The sequence below is a fragment of the Marmota monax genome, unplaced genomic scaffold (genome assembly GCF_021218885.2).
Source record: "Marmota monax isolate L192 unplaced genomic scaffold, Marmota_monax_Labrador192_F-V1.1 WCK01_AAM20220418_F8-fsc00193, whole genome shotgun sequence".
Classification (NCBI taxonomy): domain Eukaryota; kingdom Metazoa; phylum Chordata; class Mammalia; order Rodentia; family Sciuridae; genus Marmota; species Marmota monax.
In genome coordinates, this window is record NW_026695203.1 from 4,528,728 (window position 1) to 4,548,665 (window position 19,938).

The 19,938-nt window shown below is 44.7% G+C and overlaps 1 protein-coding gene across 1 annotated transcript in view; it reads left to right on the top strand.

The window, feature by feature from the left end:
* Galntl5 (polypeptide N-acetylgalactosaminyltransferase like 5) overlaps positions 1-18,953 on the top strand; it is a 39,110-nt gene extending 20,157 nt beyond the window's left edge. The window contains exons 4-10 of the mRNA XM_058574371.1: positions 2,214-2,380; positions 3,995-4,117; positions 7,275-7,524; positions 9,850-9,967; positions 12,930-13,079; positions 15,093-15,227; positions 18,736-18,953. Of these exons, the coding sequence (XP_058430354.1) occupies positions 2,214-2,380; positions 3,995-4,117; positions 7,275-7,524; positions 9,850-9,967; positions 12,930-13,079; positions 15,093-15,227; positions 18,736-18,744 (952 nt within the window). The 3' untranslated portion in view covers positions 18,745-18,953. The remainder of the gene's footprint in view (positions 1-2,213; positions 2,381-3,994; positions 4,118-7,274; positions 7,525-9,849; positions 9,968-12,929; positions 13,080-15,092; positions 15,228-18,735) is intronic.
* The last annotated feature ends 985 nt before the right edge of the window (positions 18,954-19,938 follow it).

Genomic DNA, 19,938 nt, shown 5'->3' on the forward strand with positions numbered 1-19,938 from the left:
AGTATCTTTGTCCATTTTTAAATTGTGCCATTTGTTTTCTTATTCTTGGGTTTGGGGAGTTCTTTATGGATTCCAGATGGAGGGCCTCTCTCCGTGGCTTGCAGGTGGTTATCTTTGGCCTCTGTCTACTCACAGTGTCTCTCCTCTGCAGGTGAGTCACTGTATCCAAATCTCCGCTCTGTATAAGGACATGGCCACCTTGCACTGGGGCCCACCTACCCAGTGCCCCATCTTACTCTAATTACCTCTGGGAGAACCCCGTCTCCAAGTCAGGCCATGTTCTGATGACCTGGGGATTGGGACTTCAACAGGGCTGGGGGCAGGGACTCACTTCAACCATAGGGTCCTGCTTTAAGTACACGGTGTGGATCTTAATGATAGGCTAAAAGCAGATGGGCCCACCAGGATGACCAAACACAGGCTTTGTCCAAATTACTTTACCCTTAATTTATTCAGATCAAATAAGTTTTCTGGAAAGAAATATCACAGCAAAGTTTGTTGATTAATTTTAGAGAAGCGTGCATGTGCACGCACACACACACATACCAGGCTCTCCTGGAGGCCTGTCACCTGTCCTCATATGACAGGACTCAGGCTCCTTCACCATCATCCCACTGGAGGGACAGAGCTTAGCTTTGCTTAAACTGACACACCCTGGACTGAACATAATACTGCAGATGTGACTTGAGCAGCTCAAGTTCACCCTGAACCCACCCTGATTCTTGGTAAGAACCTTCCATGAATTCAGCCTGGCTTCACGGCCTCATCCTCTCTCCCTCCTGCCCTCCCCACTTCTTCTTCTCATCACTCACTAATCCGACTGCAACTTAGGCCTTTTGGTTCTAAAGCCACGTCTCCTCAATGCTTCAGCCGAGTGTGGGGAGGACCTGCTGGTTCTTCCTCTCTGCGGGGCCTTTCCTGGCCTCTGTCATCTCATGGAGTCTCCATCCCCTGAGCACGAGCCAGCTTCCCTTCAGCAAGCACACCTTGCCCATCTCCATCTGGTCCAGATGAGGCCCTCTCCTCCGGTGGTGCCTTCAGGGCTTGACTGTCCTGGAGGCACCGTCCAGGGCTCCTGGAGGTTTGCCTCCTCACGGCCTCCTTTCCCGATTGTCCCCAGGAAGCATGGACTTCTTCACAAGGTTGCAGGGAGGACGACGATTTTCTATTTGATCCCACTGGCTGCCCTAGTTGATTAGCTCAGGGCTGCCCCCTGAGCCAGGCGGAGCCCGTGACCCCTTGTCCTGTAAAGTTGGATCTTGCTAAAGAAAAGTCTCTTATTTACCCTCGGTGCTGGCCTATGAGCTGGTGCCAAGCACATCTCTCACTCTGTGGAGTTGAACAGGTGGAAACATACCCCATGGCAGAGGAGAATCACAGTCACAGAAGGAACATTGCACAAGCACATCTGTCACTTACTGAACCTGCCTTTGATGGAGAGTATGTTGCTTTTCCTTATCATTATTAGTCTCAGATGTAAAGAGAAGAGTGGAGAGGGAAGGCCTGTCCAGACGGGCCTCTAGCGTTAGTTCTTTGAGGCTCCAGCTGCCTTCCTATGACTGGGTCCCATACAACGTACCTCCTTAGCTAACTTAAGCTCCACTGGATTTCTGTAATTTACGACCAAAATATTTCAAAATATAACCAAATAGTAATATAACCATCCAAACAAAAACAGTCAATAATGCACATTTACTGGAGTTCTGTTTTCTCCTCATTTGCACAAGATAAAATAAAACCTTTTTTGACAAATACTTAGAAGAAATTCAGTTACACCATAATCTACTGCACTTTTTGCTACACCAGACAACACGAATGTAAAACTAAAGTTGAATGAGTTTTCTTTGAAGATAGTATAAATAAACTTAGTGGGACCCTTTCAACATGTGTATGAGTTCAATAATTCATTTTTACAATTAAAGCTAAAATGAGGATATAATTTGTGCTTATATTTAGAGTAGAACCAAGATCATCAAAACAATGTCAGAGCGATCATGGGGAAATGATCCCCAAAACTTAGCACAATGTAAGAAGTCAAGGAAAGTTTTGGATGTTAATTTGTGCACTTTGAGATCACTGTCGTCCTATTGTCAGAATCATCAATAAAGGAGTAAAGGGTGGTGGTTGGAAATGGGGAAGGGTGTCTGAAGGAGGCCCCAAAGCATTCGTGGCTTTTGGATGAGTCACTTTCTTCCTATTATTTATTCCTGCAGATGTCTGGGGAAACAATACCCAATGAACCTGCCCACTGCCAGCGTCGTCATTTGCTTCTATAATGAGGAGTTTCATGTCTTGTTCCGGACAGTGTCCAGTGTCATATATCTCACCCCATCCCACCTCCTGGAGGAGATTATTTTGGTGGACGACCATAGCGAGTATGGTAAGATGGACATGGGTTGTCTGACCTGCCGTGGAGGTGCAGCCTCCCTCGGGACACTTGAGTGATTCATCCAGAAATGCTCTTGGCGGGTGCCTAGGCAGGCACTGTGCCGGGTGCCATCAGTGCATATGGTAGATCTGGAGGACCTGGCCCCTGTCCTGATGGGCTTCCGCAGAGCCTGCATGGGAGCACCAGCCTCGTCCTTGGAGATCACTTCAGGATGAAATGGCCTCTAAGCAAATGTCACTCCAAAATATGGGGAGCTATTGAGGCTTCAGTGCAGGGAAAGGACCTGGCCCAGGCCCTTCATGAGGAGCATTCCAATTGGACCAGCTCAGCTAAGTGCTTGTTTTCCATGCGTACTGGTTTTTAAGGACCAAATCTGGTTAAAAACTCTTGGAATCTGAAATGAGGTGTCTGCTTACAACCGAGTACAAACCGTAGGTGAGCCAGGCATGCTGAAGCAACATTGCCAACATGAAACAGGCTAGGTGGGAAGTCCACCCACCCCACTGAATCTGACCTGCTATGGTGCACTCCGTCCCCTTCACAAGAAACTAGAGGGGTCACTGCTGAGGGCCAAGACCTGGGGGTGCTGCCAGACCAGACACCTTTACTCCTCCTCAACCTTGGCTTTGGACCCCAGTAGAACCTCAAACACAGGGCCCAGGGCCTGGGTCCCGATGGAGCTCAGGACTGATACACCCTGCCTTTACTTCACAATGGCTGTGTCATAGATGGTCGGGCAGTGTGCTGAACTAAAGCCTGTCTGATTCCCATGGACGCTGCCAGTGGATACCCTCCACCTTTCCTACCACCCTGTCCCTGTGGGTTGCCAACCAACAACATGACTATCTTCTGAAATGTCCAAGCCCCAGCCACATTGGGTCAGTGATTATGCTGCCAGTATTGTGCTTTTCCGCCCCAAGTCTTGGCTCGCAGAGCCCCCTGTGCCCTGGATGCTAGAGAGTTTTGCAGAGAGCTGAACTCTGAGATGCCTCTGACAGGGCCCTGGCCATCTTTAGAGAGAGGAAGGACACACTGCCTTCGCCACAGTCACTGAACCTGCTCCACTGATCCCAGCTCCACATCCATGCTCCCGGGCTGAGGAATCTAGAACTCTACAACACCTGTGTCCACCCACCCATCGGAGCTTCCGCTCATGTCACCATGCTAGCCTCTAACATTGAGTGACTTCTAGGTGCCAGGTTCTGTGCGGGGCGATCTCTTCCTCTCACTAGAGGAACGTGGTGGGCATCCCTTCTCACAGATGAGCAAACTGGGACTGGAGTGTGTTGGCAACTTGCCCAAGAGTCACCACAGGGTTAGAAGCATAGCTGATCACGGTACAATCTGGTTGATGAGTAGCAAAGTGCCATAACTCATACTTTTTTCTGTTAAAATTTTAATAGTGATTGATTAAAGTAGAGGTGTTTTATTGGTGATTTTGATGATGAATCACTTGTCTTTCTCTCCCTTACAGAAGACAAAATTTTAAAGTCAAAACTTTTGTGGAATAGTACTGTTTTTAGGAACCAATCCATAATGATGATAAGTTGTTTTAATTTCTACAGTTGCCGTTTAGAAATTGTCAGGTGTTGGATATTTTTCTAGATGATTTGAAAGAAAAACTAGACGGCTACCTGGAAATTTTTCGGGGGAAGATCAAACTAATTAGAAACAAGGAGAGAGAGGGGCTGATTCGATCCAGAATGATTGGAGCAGGACATGCTTCAGGTATGGACATCCCTCAGGACACGAGCCACAGTGTGCCTTGCAGCTCTATCTTCCCACACCAAAACCGTCCTCGAGACCCTCCCTCTGTCAGCGGGTTCAAGTCTTAGACCCTCTGTTGGCTCTGAAAGTGTTCTGCTTCCAAATGTTATGATATTTCAAATGGAAGATATTCTTTTACAAAACCTGAATGCCAGCCCCTGTTACCGACCGAGTTCCCCTGGGTACAAATTCTGTCTTTTCGGTGTGGGCCACCCAGTGGGAAAACACCTGTACAGGGTTCGGGTTTCTGGCCTGGCACACGTGAAGGAAGAGAGGGATGGAGGGAGGTTTGCACTGAAGAGCTTGGGATTACAGCGTGGCTCTCAGAGAGGCTAATGGGCTGGTTGCCTTGAAGGATCCTGAATGGCCGGAATGAGCCGTCTCTGGGTCCCCTTCCTATACATGCACACATGTGTACACACACACACACACACACACTGTGCTCAGTCACTCTCTGGGAATGCCCTGAGGGGAACGTGACCTTGACTGAACCGCCCGTAGACCCCAAAGCTTGGGTAGCAGGGAGGAGTCCAATCTACGCGTCGCAACAGGTTCAGGTTCAGGTTCAGGTTCTCCTGAAGGGTGATCCGAGCAGCACGGTCCCAGGGCCAATGAGAGAGGTTCCTGATCCAGGTAGGGGAACCAGACATGGACCAGTGATCAGATACGAGCCTCTCACCCGCAACAGGTCATCACAACACACTCAGTAGCCATGGTTGGCCAGGGGCATCAGCCACCAACACTGCTGGGCAGCTGAGCCTTGCGAGATCTGAGCACCTCCCCAGAGGCGCCTCCTCCTCAAGCTTCCCGCCAAACCTTCATGATCACAGGGTGTTTGTAGAACATGAAACAAGAAGATAGGTCCCTTTTAAGGACATTTTATCAGTCCACACTGCAATTGGATGTCCCTGCTCCCTAGCAGAAAATACCTTCTTGTTGAATGAAAGGCCAAATAAAAGTAAATTTTGACTCTCTTTTTTTCTTATTCTCTTTTTCTAAGTTGGACTGATCAGTGGAGATTTTCTCTTAACTATAAAGATAATACATACTCATTATTCAAAACTCAATACAAACCACCAACACAATGTAGTCCATTTGAGTGTCAAAACCAACCTTATACAGTCGTCACCCTTAATCCACAAGACAGTTCAAGACTCCCAGTGACTTGAATCTACATATAGTACTGAACCGTATGCATTCATAAGGACTGTGTTTCCAGGGTTCATCTGTCTTTTGCTACCTTTGTGTTCTGAGGCTATCATTAAGTAAAATAAGGGTTCCCTGACATCACAACTATCATCTGAAACCCAAGAAAGCTACTCAGTGACTGACTTGCAGATGTCATGTACAGCATGAATACACTGCACAAAGGGATGATTTATGGGCTGGGTGGGCAGAAAGGGGTAGGTGAGATTTCTTCACCCTCCTGGGAGTAGTGTGCCATTGAAAACTTATGAATTGTTTATTTCTGCAATTTTCCAGTTAGTATTTTCACACTGTAGTTGAAAACAGGTAACTGAAAACACAAACTGAACTTCAGATAAGAGGGGAACACTGTCTGAAAGAGCAAACCCCCATTCCTCTCTGTCATCCTTACTCCAGTTTCTTTTTCTTCATACTGTTTATTGCTATCTGTCCCTTTGTGGGGGTCAGTTTGCTGTCCAGTTGCCCATAGATTACAGGATGGACACTGCATTTCAGAAATGCAGGTAGCTTACTCCACCAAGGAGAATGAGGAAGCTTTGTATGGATTTTGCAAAGTGAAGAAGAAGTCAGAAAAGGAATGTTATGATCAGATGGATTGTAATACATCTAAAGGAAAGGTTATGTTGTTCCCCCCCCCCCACACACACACACATACACCACCACCCATGGGAACAGAGACTCTGTGGTTTGGAAGTAGCTGCTGGTAACTAGGAAATGCCAGTAACCAAATGCGATGTGTTCACACTTGGGGGAGTGCAAAGCCAGACAGCAGTGCTTCCTCAAACAAAGGAAGCCAGGGAATTTTACTCACCCCGGAGTGGCGCCCCAGGGGTAAGCAGGGATTGCCACATGCACAGCGCATGGCAGATGGGATTGCCTCTGAGGTGGGGAATTTGGCATTATATTGAGGTTATAATAGGCAGAGTTCACTCTAGGTCACCTAGAAGGGAAGCCAGGCGGTTCTGTCTGGTTTAAGTTGGTCCCTGTGGCTTTCTCTGGAGGGCCTTATCTGCAGGACAACTGGAAGGACTGCTAGCAGTCAGCACCTCCTTCCCCAAAGCACAGTGTTGGGCCACAGCAGCTGACATTGCCCGTAGGTGTCGGCTTAACCCAGGTAGGAGAGGGAAGAACCTTCTATGGCCAGCATGCCTGGGGGAGCAGTAGCTTCTACAGAGATGGTCTTCACCCAAAACAAGATTATAAGAGAATTTGATGAAAAATTAATGTGGAAAGGAAAAGAGGGCTGTCCATAGAAGAAAAACCTGGGGAAATAAGTAGCTGAAATTGGAAGTCCCTCCTGCCTGGAATGTGTAGAATGTACTTTATGACACATAGCTGGCTTCGGCCCGGCCACTCCCATGTTGTCTAAGCAGAACAGACCCTCATTAAAACTTGCACTCAGGCCTGTGATGTGGCTCAGAAGCAGAGTGCTGGCCTAGGAGATATCAGGCTCCGGGTTCCATCCCCCGCACCACGATAAATAACACCACGGTGAGGCTCCAAGTTAAGACAAAACAAAACTTGACCTCAGAGTAAAAAGCTTTATGCATCTTTGCATCACAACCACCAAACCGATGCCTGAGAAGGTATCATCTCAGTAAGAATTTGCCAAATTAAGTGGGTCAGTGAAGGCCAAACTAAAATGACTTTTAAAAATTGAAGCCCAGCTCAGTTCCACCTGCTTCTTTAGGATTTTTCCCAGACCAGTCTCTAACCCAGTTCGCCAGCTTCCTCTGAACACCCACAGCACATGGTGTCCCACCTTTTCGGACATGATAAAGTACGCGTTTCCTGTTTCCTCCAGGGCAAACATGGGGGAATGTTCTGCAGGTCCTCTCTGCATCCTGTTTGGGTTTGGTTGTCCCGAGTCTTGCCCATGCGGATTAGCGTCAGTCTGTTCTTGCCTCCCCAGGGGACGTTCTGGTGTTCTTGGATAGCCACTGCGAGGTCAACAGAGTCTGGCTGGAGCCCCTGCTGCAGGCCATCTCCAAGAACCCCAAGATGGTAGTGTGCCCTCTGATAGACGTCATTGACGAGATGACCTTTGAATATAAGGCCTCTCCTCTTGTAAGGGGCATTTTTGACTGGAACCTGCAATTTAAATGGGATAAAGTTTTCTCTTATGAGGTAGAAGGACCATACGGACCAAGTAAACCAATCCGGTGAGATTTCTTATGGTTAAGGGGAAACGGCATATGTATATTGGGATCTGAGAAAGAAACTTTCCAATATTCCCTAGATTTCTGGGACTTAATGAAGGTCTGCTTTGTTGCTTGTTTCTTAAACTCCTTAGTGCCAGATTTTGGTAGATGTTAAGTTTCTACAATTGAAAACGTGAATCCCAGTTTGGAAAACCACCACGGTTAGTAAGTATGCCTCTGATTCCTGATTCCCCTCTTTAGAACACGGGCTTTGTCGTCAGGAGCAACCTGGGTGCTGATCCAGGAACAAAAGGCCAAGTTAGCCCAGAGGAAAATGCACATAAAAAAACATTATCCAAGTGTTTTCACAGGTGATTTCATTGGCTGAGATGAGCCTGGTTTTCCTAGCTTGTTCACTGTGGAAAATATATTTTAAAATGGAAGAGCAGCTGAATTTGCTATTAATTCTCACTTGGTTGTTTTGAATGCTGGGACTTCTGGCTGCATTTACGAGGTCAGTCCTGAAGAGCTTCCTTACTGATACCTTGGTGCCAGACTCATCCCTCGTCACAAATCACATGAAGGTTCCAACTCTATAGGCCAGCAAGTCCTTACCTGCACCTCTCTTCTAATTAAGTTACAGCAAGTCACCAAGCCTCTCCACATCGGATTCCTTCCCTGTAACATCTGGAGACTAATACTTCACAGGGTTATTAGGAGACATAGGTGTGCATACAAAAGTTAGCTATGTTACACTGTCAGCTATGATGGCAACCTTGGTATCTCTTGGGCTCCCATCTCTGACTACAGGACACGGTATCCTTCTCTTGGACCACCCAGCGTCTTCCTGGCCTGGCTTTTATGCTCTGCTTCTTGGGCACCATCCAGAACGCCAGCCTTTTGATTTCTCCTTTATCCCCTCAGAATTTCCTTCCTTCTCATGTGTCCTGGATTTTCTGATCTATGCATTTGCTCCTCTTGCCTGCACCACAGTGGCTGAGCCACTTTACTTCTGCCACAAGCTCTGCCCATCTCCGACACAGGACCAACCCCAACCTCTGTTCCCTTTGTTCTTCTGAGTGACCTGACATATTCTGCCAAAAACCTAAAAGATGTGCCCCAACCCTAACCCATGCCCGCCCTGCTGCTCTGGAGAGCCTTATTCACTCATTTTCCCCCAGTGGCTAGAAAAAAAATCTTGATTTCTTTCCTTCGTCCACCTACCTGCCAACCTGAACACTCTACCCTTGATGAGCAACCTTACCTCTGACTTCACAGATGAAACCAAGACTAAAAAAAAAAACTGAAAGGAGCCAGGTGCATTGGCACACATTTGTAATCCCAGCGACTTGGAAGGCTAAGGCAAGAGGATGGCAACTTTGAAGCCAGCCTCAGCAATTTAACCAGGCCCTGTCTCCAGAGTGCTGCTGAGGATGTGGAGAAACTTGATGGGAATATAGGTTATGTAAAACAGTATGGTGATCCCTCAAAAATAGACCCCTCTACTGGCTATAGACCCAAAGGAAATCATATGGGTACACTGAAGAGACATCTGCACTACTCCCAACAGCCAAGAATCAAATCTAAATGGCCACTGATAGATGGGTGGATAAAGAAAATGTGGTACAATGGAATATTATTCAGCCATAAAAAGGTGAAATGCTCATTTGCAACCACGTGGATAGATCCAGAGGATATTGTACCAAGGGAAATGAGCTAGATGCAGAAAGACAAGCGCCATAAGACCTCACAGGGACCTAAAAAAACAGATCTCAAGGAAGTGAAGAGTCCAACAGTGAACCCCAGAAGCCAGGGAGGGAATGGGGAAGGCAGGAGAAGGGGGGGGGGTCAGCCAACAGAGCAGAGCCACAGTCAGGAGGAGTAAGTTTGGGGTTCTATTGCAGGGCAAGGCAGGGAACTGTAGTTCAGAATAATGTATAGCATGTTCCAGAATAGCTAGAAGAAAGAATTCTGAATGTCTCGCCATAAAGTCATGATACTGCTTGTGATAATGGACACACTCACTGCCCTGACTTGGACATTGCACAGTTCATACATGCAGAACACACCAGTGTGCCCCCAAACTGTGGACAGTTACTACAGCTCAACTAAAATGAAACACACACGAAGAATATGATGTTCACATAATTTGGTGAGAGCTAAGTAAATGTCATTGCCTACTTTTAAGTAACTGTAGTTTTAACTTAGTAATTTCACACACTTAGCTGGATGTTAAGATAATGTTAGTATTGATACAGTTGCTTCCTAGTTTCTAACTAAGTTACACTAATATTCAATATGATTTTTAGGAACACTCATGATTACTATCTTTTTTCTTCTTCCCAGGTCACCTGCCATGGCTGGAGGGCTTTTTGCTATAAATCGGCATTATTTTTACGAAATTGGACAGTATGACAAGGGCATGAATTTTTGGGGAGGAGAAAATGTGGAGATTTCACTAAGGGTAATTTGAACTTTTTAAAAAAATAGTTACCTTTTTATATAGAGAGCAAAATTTGACTTTTAGTCATGTAAATGATGTGGTAATTATGTTCAATTTTCCTCCCTGAGCATCCAGGCCCCCTCCAGTGTCACATGCAAACAACAATGAATGGGGCTCCTTGCAAAAACTGAGAACATTCAATGTTGAATTCTCTCCCCATACGTTTTGTTATTCTGAATGGATAGTACAGCAAGTTAATCTACTTTTAATCTGCAGATTCTCTTCCCATTGTCTTGGTAGTTGTATTCTTTTTCTGTTTGATTATATCTCATCCCCCTTTTCCTTCGTTCTTTCGGCTGGTCATTTCATTTTTTTTTTCTTTCAAGCACAGATGTCTTTCCTAAATCTTCAGGTCCCTCATTGTGCACCTAGGAATCTGTACAGCAGTTTCTTTTCCTCCGAGCCCCTGCTTAGTGGAATCTCATGTTCGTTGTTTTCATCGCTCCTTCTCCAACCTCCTCTTGTGTTTCTTGCTGGTCCTGGCAGGATTTCATAACACCTTTTATTCTGTTTGGACAACTATTCCTCATATTACTATATTGCTCTCTGAGAATACTGTAGAAGGAATTTCCCCCTTTCAGCACTTTAATAATGTATAAGTTCATCCTGGGTCTCAGAATAAAATCATTTTTGTGAATGACACAAGCATATTTGAAAAGTAAGAGTATTCCACTCCCTGCAGGTAGCAAACGACAGCTGATATACTATTCAAAGGTATTAATTATCCCTGTTCCAATACTTTCAACCACTCCATTCCCAATGGCCCCTCCATATCTTTTAAGCATGCTGGGGGGGGGGGTCTCTTGTCAAAAACAAAATGTAAGTTAATAAATAGCTGTAGAACTCAACACTAGCAGCTGCCTCTGACCTTGTCTGTCCTGGGAATCATCTGTGCATTTGCACAAACATCTTCATCTCTCATTTGCTCTTCAGTCTAATTAGACAACATCCTGTGACATCATTCCAGGAACTGTCACTGGTCCCTGGTGGTTTGCTTTGGTCTTCCATCCAGTGGATGTCACAGCAGCATTGATCCCAGAGACCAGTCTTTTTCAGAAGCCTTTTTGGATTTTAGAGCCAGGACCCAGGTCCCCTCCACTGCTCAGTGGCTCTCCATTTTCTTCACAGGAACTCCTGCTGCTGCTTGTGAGCAGGGGTCCTGAGGTTTCTTTCCTAAATCTTCAGACTTCTCTTTGAGACTTGGCTGGCATTCAGCCACTCTGCACCTGGAAAGTCATGCTGGTGGTCAGCACAGTGCACTCTCTCTTCATCTGGGTGAAAGAACCTCCACTCTGAGCCACCTGAACCTCCCATCTGAATCCCAGTCTCTAGGCCAGGCACTATGGCCCCTGCCACAGTCCAGTAACTAAAGGAACAGCAACTGCTGGCTGTACTGGGCGCTGGTTTCTGGGTCTGTGAGGTCTGATCATTGTTCTGGGAGTAGCAGGGGTTCAGGGCATGTTCTTGTCCTGCTGAATGGATGGAACCAAACCACATGGAATAACCAAGCTTCCCCATAAGCTACCTGGGCCTGCATTTCCCTGGCTGAAGTATGTCAAGCAAAGGAGTCCAGCATCGCTGTGTCAGGGAAATGGCCTGTCCAGAGGTGAGGGAGGGGAGTGAGCCGCCAATGTTTACTGAATGAGATTTCCATCTGCCACTGTTTCTAGAATGAACAGCTAAATGGAAAGAGAAATAAGTAAACAGATAAAGCTGGCATTAGTAGAAAAATGTTGTATTGTGTATCAGTGGTTTTGCTGCGTAACAAATATCCCAAAGCACAGTGGCTTGAAACAACAATCAATTGCTTTTTCCCTCCTAGCTCATCTGCTAGAGTGGTTCTGGTATTAGCCAAATGGCTGGTTTCTGTTGGTGTTGCTTCCACTTCTGTGGCCACCTGGAGGCTCAGCCAGTGCTGGGTTGGCTGGGATGGCTGCGATTCTATGCTGGGAATTGGCTCAGGAGGTCTCTGTGGGCCCAGTGATTGGCATTTCTACCAAGTTTCCAAGTGATGCTGGTACTGGTGACCTGAGGACCACGTGAGAGCCATTAAATTCCAGTCAGCAGAATTGCCATGGCAGATACGCTGCCAGATGTACAAATGATATGCCCAAAATTTATATCAGAAGCTCATTCTTTGTGGTCTATTTTTTTAATAATGAAATTGGGAACCACCCAAATGCTCAAATAGTATGACTTTTCAAATAATTTTGCATAACATCAAATGAAAAAAGCCAGTTATCTTCATGTTGTGTGTGTTTATTTCAGTACACGTCCTGGGTTGTTTTTTTGTTTGGTTTGGTTTGGTGACAGCGTTTAAACCCAGGGGCGCTTAACCACCTAAGCCACACTCCAGCCTTTTCATTCTTTTCTTCCTATTTTAGTTTTGAGACAGAGCCTCAGTCTGTTGTCTAGCTCAGAATGTCAGGGTGAGAAGTGAATTTTGTTTTCTTATGTGTGCTTTCTATATTCATTTTCAATGACTTTATCTAACTTTCATATAGTGAATCATTAAAAATAAATGTCATAGGTGGTAGATACAAAAAAGGGTGGATTATTAACTTTTCAGTCAGGACTGGCATTTCTCCTGTCTCTTGCTTGCATCTAATAATATTTAGGATGAGAAAGGAGAGCTGCTTGGCATCCAGAGTTCTGGCTCTTAGGCCAGACTTCATAAATTTGAATACTGTCCGTGCCACTTAACAAACTGCTTAACAATCCATATGTGCGTTTTCTCACCTATAAAATGGGGATAATTAGAGTATCTTCATTATAAGGCTGTTGAAAGAATTAAGTGAAATAAGGAACAATAAATATTATGATTTATGTTTGTAAAACAACAACAACAACAACAAAAAACTTCAGCAGTGGCCTATTCCTAGCAAAAATACCTTAATATGGTTTTTGTTTTTCTTTTGTCTAGATCTGGATGTGTGGAGGCCAACTGTATATAATTCCCTGCTCTCGAGTTGGACACGTCGTTAGGAACCAGATAAAAAGAGATCCTGACTTGGAGAGAGCTGTGATAGAGAACTACCTCCGAGTGGTGCACGTTTGGATGGATGAGCACAAGGTGAGGAGCACCTTCCACAGGGAGGGATGCACCAGGCCCAGGGCAGGGCTTCTTGGGAAGAAGCCTTCTGTGCTCCCAGATTCGAATGTTCTTCTTTTCTGTTTTCCATAACTTAGCGGTGCCCCTTCAACACTCTTCCACCCATCTCCAGTCCCATTCTCAGTTAATTCTATGCTGCTAGATTTGCACCTCATTTTTAAAAATTTTAATTTCTAGGGACACCAGAGTTTTTCAGAAGTAAATCAACCAACATGCATAAGAAATTCTTGTTTTTCTCCTATATCTATTTTTCCATGCAAAGAATTGCCCCACCCCTCACCCCAAAGCAAATAGCCTCTCCCTTCCTCCATCTCCAGGTGGAAGTTTTTAGATCTCCTTTCCCACTACCGAATCCCTGAGTGCTGCAGTGCCACTGGTCGTGGGACCGTGTAAGAACCTCTTTTTCTGCCAATAAAGGTTTCTATATCCAAGCCATGCCCCTCCATTTGTACATTTCCTGAAGGGATGAGCACCTCGCCAGGACCTTGGCGCCAAGCTCAAACAAGGAAGGGCAGGAATCCCATGGCAACCTCATTCCCATCAAGTGGACAGAAATGTGTAAGAGTCCTTATGTTTCTGTGATTCCAAGTTTTTAAATTATGAAAATAATAACACTCAATTTCTTTTGTAATTAGAGAAATATCAATGAAGACCTCAATAAGATATTCTTGGACTTGGATTGGAAAAACTTAAAGTCTGACGGGACCAAGTGTTGGTCAGCTCTGAGAATTTCCCAGCCCTGCTAGTGTGGGAGCGTTAATGCATGACTTTGTGCATTTTAAATGCTAATGGATATGCCCAAACTGTCCTCAGTGTCTGTGCTGTCTTTTACATTGTCATCAAATGTATATGGAAGTACTCGTCTCTCACACTGGTCTACATTAGACTGCATTTTTTTTTTAAAGAGTGAGAGAGAGAATTTTTTTAATATTTATTTTTTTAGTTTTTTCGGTGGACACAACATCTTTGTTTGTATGTGGTGCAGAGGATCAAACCCGGGCCGCACGCATGCCAGGCGAGCGCGCCACCGCTTGAGCCACATCCCCAGCCCGACTGCATACTTTTTTAATATGAGAGGTTAAAAAATGATGTTCCATAGTGTTAAATTGCATTCACTTAGTTATGAAAGATTCTGAGATTATTTTCACCCTGGGGAAATAGGCTGCAGACTATGATGGCCAGGACTCGACCATCATTGGGTGTGGTCAAGAAATGCAGAGGAGCATCCAACATGGTACACATGGTTCACCAACATGGATGAGTGGGGCCCTCTCAACACTAGTTCCAGGCGTTAGCATAACATAAATGAAAATGCAGCAGTTCTGCTTCCAAAGACGCTTGGGTCTACTTAGGACACATCCTTCAATATGGGACTGATGATGTCCATTAGGCATTCACCCTAAAATACAAAACAGTGACCAGTTGTGATAATGAAGACCAATACAGACGTGCATTTGCTATGTGCCAGCCTCCTCTCCCAGGGGTTTTGCATGTATGAAGCTCTGAGTCCTCCCAACAACCTCACAGGGGTGCAAAAAACTCACTCAAGATCACAGGTAATTAATGGCAGAGTCAGGATTGGAACCCAGGCTGGCTCCCCCCAGAGTCCATTCCCCCTTAATAACCACCATCCCCATCCTGAAGAGAGATAGAAGTATCCATTGAGACTCGGAAGTGACAGGTTTTGTCCTGGAAGGAGAAAGGGGGCACTGCAGTGGGCAGCTGGGGATCTTTGGCTCCTGAGAAGTAGGCCCAGTTTCCTAAATCCTGAACCATGACATATCCTGAGCCTCTGAGCCGGTGAGTCATCTAAGGTCCCATGCTGTATCTTTGCTTTGTTCCCTAGACAGAGGGAAGGTTGGTTGGTTTGCTTTGTTTAGTTCAGATGTTGAAAATATATGCTGCTTGATTTGATATGATCTGATTACCAAAGGTTTGTTTGGCTTAATGAAATTATTCTTTCTGTTTATTTAGGCGCATTTTTTCAACCGGAGACCTGCTTTGAAATTTAAGTCCTATGGAAACGTTAGTGAACGTGTGAAATTAAGAAAACAATTGAAGTGCAAGTCATTCCAGTGGTATTTGGATACCATCTTCCCAGAGTTGGAGGTATCTGTGAACTTCTGGTGAAACATAATCTAATCATTTTCCTTAACTAAGAATTAAAAAGATCCCTAGCCTTACCACATAGTGGCATTGGAGGACAAGTCTGGAAGCTCATGGAAAAAGGTGTAATAAGATTCACAGCCAGAGTTGCCTCCATCAAGAGCTATTATTTATATCCCCCGCCCCCCCACCCCACTTTTTTTGTACCAAGGATTGAACCCAGGGTGCTTAACCACTGAGCCATATCCCTACCACATTCCCCCCCTTTGTGGTTTATTTTGAGACAAAGGGTCTCTAAGTTTCTTAGGGCCTCACTAGGTTGCTGAGGCTAGCTTTGAACTTGCGATCAGCCTTCCGTGCTGCTGGGGTTATAGGTGTGTGCCACCATGCCCGGCTGTTTCCCCCCTTTAATGACAATTCCCAAGCCTTCATTGTACATTTGCTGCTGAATTTCCAGGTTGGCAGGACCTTGAGCATTAGTAGTGTAAGCTATCACAGAGTTAGGACTCCAGCGTACCTTGCTGGGATAAAGTGCAGTGTTGTCAATTATTTGGTAAACTCACTTGGTCCTGGTGGCCTCCAGGGACCTTGCCTGCTTTTGGAGCCTTTGCCAACCTGATTGTTACTCCAAACAGATGAGCTAATGTGGTTGCCTCAGAGAGACATTCATAGAGAGCTGTGCCTGGTCCATACCAACTTGGACTGAGCTGGGCCAAGCTCCTTCCTTTGCCTCCAGCACAGGTTCTGGGGCTGACAGCTTGGATGGGTTCCTGCACTTCTGATGTCCAGTCTACTTGCCTGGGCGTCTCAGTTCAGTTCTCCAAGTTGGCTTGCCTGCTTGTTTCTGCCAGCCTTCGGGTCCTTTGAGACACTCCTCTTGTACATGAGTTTGCTTTATCACGTCTGTGCCCACCTGTGGCTCTGGCCCACCTCTCTCCTGACACTGCTCACACTGGGTGTCTTGTGGTGACTCCATGCACCACCTGACTTGACTCTTCAGCTGGGGTTGGGGAGGAGGAAGTAGCTGGTGTCCCAATCTGTGTGAACACCCCAATGCCTAAAGTTCTCTGGGGTTATAGGAATTGCTGTGAGATTCACCGTGGTGATAGTGCTAGGAAGGCGAAAGAGATTTGATTCACACAGACAGTAAAGAGAGAAAATGAGGGTGGGAAAACATTGAAGGAGGGAACAGGAGTGGTGGACTTCTGATAGTATCCCTGAACACAGCATATGCTGGAGGAAAGCTAAAGAAGCCACTACAGAGCAAACAGCTTCATTCGCGTATTATGGCCACTTGGTCAATGGCCAAGGGTTTACTGTGGACCAGGAAGACTTCTAGGTGCCAGGATGCCACAGGGAGCATGGCAGACAACATCCCTCCCTCCTGGAACTTCTGTTCTTCAGATAATGTGTACATGTAAATAGCAAAGAATCAGTTTATGATCTCTTTATTACCTATTTAGCAAAATAAAATATATTAAAAACCTTTGCTAGAAACACATGGGGGAAACTGGGGCTAGTATATGATGGATGGCTAGGGAACTTGACTGAGCCTTTAAAGGGTTGACCTGGCAGCATCAAAGTGCCTCATTATGATCATATACTTTACCCATAGATTATGCCCTAGCTGCTTCTAGAAAATCATTAAAAATTGATTACAATAAACCCATGGATCTATTGAAATTAGGATAAAATACAAAATATTCTGTACCTGAAGGAAAAAGAGAACTATATTGTGTAAATGTGGGAAATTGTCTTAAAGTAATGATATTTTCCCCCTAGTTTTGAATTTTGTGTGTGTGTACCAAGGATTGAACTCAGGGGCACTCGACTACTAAGCCACACTCCCAGCCCTGTTTTGTATTTTAAATTATTTAGAGACAGGTGAATTGCTTAGGGCCTTGCTAAATTGCTAAGGCTGGCTTTGAACTCTCATTCCTCCTGCCTTAGCCTCCCAAGCTCTGGGATTACAGGTATGTGCTACTATGCTTGGCTTAGTTTTGAAATTAAAGAAAAAAATTTTGGTAGAAATATCAGCTTTGCCAAAAGAAAAAAAAAAGTACACTTTCTCTTCTTAAAACCATAGACCTAATGTTAATTTTTAGTTTTGTAATACAATTTAGTTCAGGTACTAGATAATCCAAATAAGTCCTAGAAATAGTTCGGTATGACTCTTAGATAATCTCTTCTTGAATATTGTTTTCAGTTGGCTCTGGAAAAGTAAACAAATCAAATCAACATCCAAGCATTTGCTGTTACTGAAAGGGAATTCATACTTGTTTATAGGTGATAATTTTGGACTTGTATGATTTTTTTTTTTTTTTTGGTACTGGGGGTTGAACCCAGGGATGCTCTGCCACTAAACTACATCCCCAGTTCTTTTATTTTTTTTTTTTACTTTGAGTCTGGGTCTAAGTTATTGAGGCTCAGCTGTATGGACATTTAAAAAATCTGACTTGTATTCTAGAGCTAATTGAGGAAGTATCTGCTGACCTAGTAAAAGATTTTCACAAAACATAGTTTTTGGTTTGATCAAATGCTCAAACAAGGTTTAAATTAATAAACTCAGGAGTTTAGTAATTAAAGAATCCTTTGGGAATTGACTCTAAAACACACCTGTTTGAAGTCATAATTAATAAAAGCCAACCCTAGGCTTCTCCTGTGTTTCAGACCCTATAGTAAGTACTCTGCATGGACTATCTTATTTCAACTATACAACTTCACTACTTTATAAGTCCTATTATTCCTATTTCATAGATGAGAAAACTAAGATTATATTTTGCCCAGGGTGAAGGTTAGCAGATTTAGCCAGCAAAAATGCAAGATACTTGGTTAAATTTGAATTTCAGACAAATAAAGAACATTATTTTAGCATAGGTACACCTATAGTTTGAATGTGTCTCCTCCAAAATTTATGTAGCATAATAATATTAAGAGTAGGGGCTTTGGGGAAGTGATTAGGTCAGGGCAGAGCCCCTGTGAATAGGATCAAGTGTCCTTATAACAGGACTGGACAAAGGTGTTCACCCACTTTACCATTCTGACCCCTGCTAGAGTCCCAGTGCTCCTCCCTCTGGAGGAAGCACATCTGAGGTGCCAGCCAAGAGCAACCCTCAGGAGACCACTGAGCCTGCTAGGCCCTTAATCTTGGAATTTCCAGCCTCTGGAACTGTGATAAAATTAATTTCTGTTAATTTTAAACTACCAAGTCTCAGCATTTTATTTTAGCACTATAAATGAAGGGCTAAGGAAAATTCCAGAGATCTCCCCTGTCCCCATGCCTGCTGTGACCTTTGCATGTACTTGATAGAACATCTAAACTATGCAGGATTCTAGGGTTTGAGTTTAGGTGTGGCTGGTTTACAGGAACTCAGACCTTCGCTTATCTCAGGGCAAACTCTCCCTCCTTGGGAGGATGAAGTGTCCTTGAGGAGACTGCCAGGTCACCCAGGTTGTTAGACTTTTTTCCTTTGTTCTAACTCATATTTAAGGATTATTACTTATGTTTAAGGATGAATAAGGAGTAAGACTGGAGTTCCACTGGTGGAGAAGATGCTCAGCCCAGGACTTCCCAATGGGGACCCTGACAAGCTGCCCAGGGACTCCCAGCTACACGACTTCAGGTGTTGGTGTTTACCCAATCTGGTGATGTATTTTCTTTTTCTCACGTGCCTTTCACTTGGCTATTGCTTTCTTGTTATTACAACAATAAACACTATCTCATATGGAGAGTGTCTTTTTTGTTACCGGATCTGGCCTGCCAAGTTCAGCAGCTGCACACATATGTAATGCTTTAGTAACAAGACAGGTATATCCTAAATATTGCATAGGACAAAGTATCCTTTATCTGAAATTGACATTTTAGGCCATTCTGTATTTCATTTGGCAACGGGCATCCAGGGACAAAACAAAAACAAAATAACAAAAACCACAGCTAAATACTTGTGTAATCATCCTGGCCTCAAAGACTGTTTAACCACAGTGAGATAATGCATAGAGCATTATAGTGGTGAAAACCAGAGCTAATCCAAATCTTCAGTTACTAGAATAATGGTTAAGTAACCAATGTACATTAATTTGGTAGAATAGTATTCAAAATAGCAGCTATAAACAAAAATCCATTTCATACTTATCAGACTGGCAAATATTTAAGTATCTGAGAGTTTCAAGGTTCGTGAGTACATGAAGCAACTGTCTTGCAGGCATGATTTCAAACTTCTATTTGCACATACAATACCTGAGGATCCGGGTAAACTAGGATTGTAAGTAGGTTTGGGGTGAAGCCTAAACCTCATTGCTTTTAACAAGTGCTCAGGCCAATTAATGTTGCTTATCATGGGTATTGAGCCCTGTGGGGCTAATTTGATATTATACTGTATTTTATGTGAACTGCAACCACTGGGGGAGACTGGTAACAGTCTCCCGTACTCTCTGCAAGAGAAACCCTCTCCTGAAACAGATGTTGCCTCCGGCCACGGTGAACTATTGCCTGGACTAGGGTGGAGGAAGTCAAAGGTGTTCCACCAGGCACTGAGCAGCAGTTCTTGAGGCAAACGGTCCCAAAAGGACTTGGGGGAGGGCCGTCACCTGCTTACACACCTAGTAACTGGGGAAAAGAGTCCTGAGTCCCGTGCGGAGACCTTGGTGGCACCTGACACCTTGAGGACCCTAGTAAGTATTTGGCACTGCTTGTTAATCCAGAAGAGTGGTTGGA